Genomic DNA, 5,164 nt, shown 5'->3' on the forward strand with positions numbered 1-5,164 from the left:
CTCCTCCTCCTTTGGCTGGCTTTTCGGTCAGGTGCGTTCGTTCGTGCTTGCGCAAGCTGGAGGAGACTACGAAGCACTTGCAGCAGAGGGCGCACTTGTACGGCCGCTCCCCCGAATGCACGCGCCGGTGCTTGTTGAGAGAGGACCGCTCGGCGAAGGCCTTGCCGCACTCCTGGCACGGGAAAGGCCGCTGCCCGCTGTGGACCAGCGCGTGCCGGCGCAAGTCCCAGGACGCCACGAACGCCTTGTCGCAATCAGGGCACTTGTAAGGTCGTTGGCCCGAATGGATCCTCTGGTGCACGGCCAGGTCTGCCGGCTGCCTGAACTGTTTGGCGCACTTGTCACACTGGTAGGGCTTGACCCCGGAGTGCGCCCTCTGGTGGCGTCGGAAGCTGGACGGGTCGGAGAACATTTTGCCGCACTGCGGGCAGAGGAAGGGTTTTTCCCCGGAGTGCGTGCGCAGGTGGCTCTGGTAGGAGGAGAGCTGGGTGAAATCTTTGCCGCACTGCTCGCACGCGTAAGGCTTCCTGTCGGAGTGGATGCGGAGGTGGCAGGCCAGAGAGGAGGAACGGGAGAAGGCTTTGCCACAGTCCGAGCACAGGTAGGGCTTCTCCCCCGTGTGGGAGCGCTGGTGGTTCTTCAGGTCCTTCAGTTCGGTGTAGGTCTTGCCGCACTCGCTGCAGGCGTACGGACGGTGCCCCTGGTGGTTCCTGCGGTGTTTGCGGAACACCGACGGGTCGGCAAATTCCTTCCCGCATTCCGTGCAGGAGTACGGCTTCTCTCCCGTGTGGGACCTGCGGGAGGAGCAAATTTAACAGAGGTTAAAACAAAAAAAGAAAAACAGTTAACAGACACCGAGAAGAAGGGATTATATTGTAGCGTCAAACTGAACAGGATTGTGGGGCTCTGTCTGTCTGTCTGTCTGTCTGCAGCTTTAATGAAACTGAAATCTTTTCAGAATGTAGTAAACTAACACAGACACCGAGAAGAAGGGATTATATTGTAGAGTCAAACTGAACAGGATTGTGGGGCTCTGTCTGTCTGTCTGTCTGTCTGTCTGCAGCTTTAATGAAACTAAACTCTTTTCAGAATGTAGTAAACTAACACAGACACCGAGAAGAAGGGATTATATTGTAGCGTCAAACTGAACAGGATTGTGGGGCTCTGTCTGTCTGTCTGTCTGTCTGTCTGCAGCTTTAATGAAACTGAACTCTTTTCAGAATGTAGTAAACTAACACAGACACCGAGAAGAAGGGATTATATTGTAGAGTCAAACTGAACAGGATTGTGGGGCTCTGTCTGTCTGTCTGTCTGTCTGCAGCTTTAATGAAACTGAACTCTTTTCAGAATGTAGTAAACTAACACAGACACCAAGAAGAAGGGATTATATTGTAGCGTCAAACTGAACAGGATTGTGGGGCTCTGTCTGTCTGTCTGTCTGTCTGTCTGCAGCTTTAATGAAACTAAACTCTTTTCAGAATGTAGTAAACTAACACAGACACCGAGAAGAAGGGATTATAACTGGATGTTCTAAAAATTGAGAAGAAAACAAACAAACAATCTAAAAACAGAACAGACCTGACGTGAACCTTCAGCTTGGACAGCGTGGGGTAGCTCTTGGGGCACTGAGGGCAGCAGTGAGGCCTCTCCCCGGAGTGCTGGGTCATGTGGATACGAAGGCAGATGGCCTGCATGAAAGCCTTCCCGCACTCCGAGCACACGAAGGGCTTCTCGCCCGTGTGGCTGCGCGAGTGGTTCCGCAGCTCCACGGAGGACTTGTAGGCCTTGCGGCACAGCGGGCACTGGAACGGGCGCTCGGAGGAGTGCGACCGCTGGTGCTTGGACAGCAGCGCCCGGGTTTCGAAGGTCTTGGGGCAGTCGGCGCAGCGGTGCTTGCGTTCTTTGGCGTGGGTGGCGCGGTGAGGGAGCAGGAGGGAGAGGCTGGGGAAAGCCTTGTGACAGATGGAGCAGCGGTAGGTGCGGGCTCGACCGCCTTTCCCCCGTCGGCCAGCAGGGGGCGTGTCGACGGTTTCCGGGTCTTCGGCGGTTTCTTCAATTTTCTGGACTGCCGGGGCGGGTTCTGGTTCTGGTGAAGATGCCATTTTGGTGGAGGTGGAGTTATTTCAGCTGGCGAGAGAAGAAATCAAAGGTTAGTAATTTTTACAACCCCGTGCAGGGATGGAAATGAGACACAGAAATCATGCATTCCAGGGCTGGGGAATCAGACTCCTATTGCACAGCAGTGTCACCCAGTCCAGGTTTTACTACCAGCTTGATCAGCCCCCAGTGTGTCTAGCTAACAAGCTCAGGTGTGTCTTATTATTAAACTCCTAGTGAAACCAGGACCGGATCACACTGCTGTGCAACGGGAGTCTGATTCCCATCCCTGTGATGATAACCAGCATTATTATTGCAGGGATGGGAATCAGACTCCTATTGCACAGCAGCGTCGCCCATTCCAGGTTTTACTACCAGCTTGATCAGCCCCCAGTGTGTCTAGCTAACAAGCTCAGGGGTGTCTGATTATTAGACTCCTAGTGAAACCAGGACTGGATCACACTGCTATGCAATCAAAAATGCATTCCCATCCTTGTAAATGTAAATACAGATCCTGGTAACATATCAGATATCCAAGTGTGACTTTAATTGATATTAAAAGACTAATTTCAAAATTCCATTTTTTTTTTTGTCTGTTAGGTGATGCAAAACTTTTGGCCTGAGCTGTAAATAAAGGCAAACCACATTTTGCCAGATTATAATTCTCTCTATAACAAACAACCTAGTCGAATTTCAACACAATTGCCAGCTTTGCCAATTTTGTCTCCCGCCCCCATAGTTTTGGTCGTCAGCGAATCCTTTGAGACCGCATCCATCCCCTTGATAATTACAAGACATCCTTTTAAATCCTACTATTATTATTATTATTATTATTATTATTATTATTATTATTATTATTATTATTATTAGTTTATTTAGCAGACGCTTTTATCCAGAGCGACTTACAGAGACTAGGGGGGTGAACTCTGCATCATCAACAACTGCTGCTGCTGCAGAGTCACTTCCAATAGGAGCTCGTTTGTTTGACGTCTCATCCGAAGGACGGAGCACAAGGAGGTGGAGTGACTTGCTCAGGGTCACACGCACGCACGCACGCACACACACACACACACACACACACAGGGAGTCAGTGGCTGAGCTGGGATTTGAACCTCCTGGTATCAAGACCCCTTTTCTTTAACCTCTGGGACCAGCAAGCCTCCTATTAGAGTCTAAAGTTTTACAGGATTTAATAGGATAAAAATAAATACATTACAATAATAATAATAATAATAATAATAATAATAATAATAATAATAATAATAATAATAAAATCATAAGATTGATTTTACAGTTATTATTATTATTATTATTAATTTCTTAGCAGACGCCCTTATCCAGGGCGACTTACAATTGTTACAAGATATCACATTATTTTTACATACAATTACCCATTTATACAGTTGGGTTTTTACTGGAGCAATCTAGGTAAAGTACCTTGCTCAAGGGTACAACAGCAGTGTCCCCTACCAGGGATTGAACCCACAACCCTCCGGTCAAGAGTCCAGAGCCCTAACCACTGTGCCACACTGCAGCCATACATGATCCTATAGGAATTATTTTAAAATTTGTGAAGGATTCCTAGAACATTTCCTACAGGATTTTCAGGTTCCAAACCCCTGTTCTAAATTGTTTAACTGAAGCAATTAAAACTGCATTCGGACCCTGACCAGCGAAACCGGGAGCGGAATAATGGCCTGACAGGACACCCCAAGATCTACATGATTAGAACTAACGTCCTAAACCAGCGCCCCCCATCCCAGGTCCTGGGGGGGGACCCCCAGCTGCGTGGGCTGGTTTTCATTCAAACTGCTCTCTCGAATATTGAACTAAACCCTTCGTTTTCTTAAATTAGTCCCTTTTAATTGTTATCAGCTCGTACACAGTCACGGATTTCAAGTTAGCTGTACCATTTTATAACTAACTTGAACTCTGCAGCTTTTTAGGAGCTGAAAACAATTTTAAAATGATACAAGACTTCGTGAGATTTTGTAAAGAAGGTTAATTTAATATAATACTTCCTCATACCGCTGATTTTAATTCGGGTGTGTGCATCTATTATGTTCAAACCAAATTATATATACATATTTTTTAATAAAATGTGTATGCATTGCGTCACCAAGAAACACTGAGTTTTAATAAATAAATCATTACAATATGCATTTAGTAATCTGCTATTAATAATAATAATAATAATAATAATAATAATAATAATAATAATAATAATAAATACTCTATTAAATTACATTGTATTTCCTGTACATTTGAATATTTATAAAGTTTGTTTTTTGCTACCGGCTTTGGCAAAATAATAATAATAATAATAACATGTTTACGAACCGTGTAGTTCTTTTTGACGGTACAAAACTGTAAAAAAAAAAAAAGATTAAAATGAAAAAATACTCACTTGCATTTGCTTTAAACATACTAAAGACACACATAAATATGTATTACACACTGAACGCAATCAAAAGCCGGCAATGTGTTGTAATTCAGAGATATTTTATTATAAATAAATAAAAAAAATAATCTCAAAATGTCTGGCTTTAGGACCTCACGATGTGAAGACTGATCCAGATCCAAAAACGCTCGGTCGTAGCGATATAGTTTGGTTTTAAATCCCGTTCTGTATTTTATAACCTACGTCGTATTTATTTATTGATAGAGTCTTTATTTAGGTTCGGAGAAAACATGTTTTCATTTTTATTTTTTATTTTTTTGTAACAACGATATCCAAAATGGACGGCTCTAGGACCGATCAGGCGAGAGAGAACAACAACAGCGGCCTAGTCACGGTAAAAAAAAACCAAAAACAAAACGAAAGATGCGTGTTTATCGTTAAACTACTTAACCGTTGGTATTTCAAAGTGTTTTTTTTATGAGAATTATTACTCTGCTTACCTTTTATTTTTTTTAAAAATGATGATTTATTTATGTTTTCCAGCTGTCGAGTGAGTTGTTGTGTGGTACGCCGCCTTTTTGATTTTGCAAAATGTCTACAGTCGGACATGAAAAAAGGGAGAGACCGAGTGAAAGGGGCTTGTCTTTTACGACTTAAGGGAGGGGA

General features: G+C 44.2%; 1 protein-coding gene across 3 annotated transcripts in view; it reads right to left on the reverse strand.

The window, feature by feature from the left end:
• Positions 1 to 5,164, reverse strand: part of znf668 (zinc finger protein 668) — a 5,818-nt gene extending 654 nt beyond the window's left edge. Inside the window, exons 1-4 of one of the 3 annotated variants that reach the window (XM_059012546.1) lie at positions 4,999 to 5,164; positions 4,438 to 4,464; positions 1,579 to 2,127; positions 1 to 794 (exon numbers count right to left, since the gene is read on the reverse strand). The exon at positions 1 to 794 is cut by the window's left edge and continues 654 nt beyond it. In XM_059012546.1, the coding sequence (XP_058868529.1) occupies positions 1 to 794; positions 1,579 to 2,102 (1,318 nt within the window). In that variant the 5' untranslated portion in view covers positions 2,103 to 2,127; positions 4,438 to 4,464; positions 4,999 to 5,164. Of the gene's footprint in view, positions 795 to 1,578; positions 2,128 to 3,003; positions 3,276 to 4,437; positions 4,465 to 4,998 lie in introns of those variants that run through there. The other 2 variants (XM_059012545.1, XM_059012547.1) reach the window with 2 other exon arrangements.

The sequence above is a fragment of the Acipenser ruthenus genome, chromosome 44, assembly GCF_902713425.1.
Source record: "Acipenser ruthenus chromosome 44, fAciRut3.2 maternal haplotype, whole genome shotgun sequence".
NCBI lineage: Eukaryota > Metazoa > Chordata > Actinopteri > Acipenseriformes > Acipenseridae > Acipenser > Acipenser ruthenus.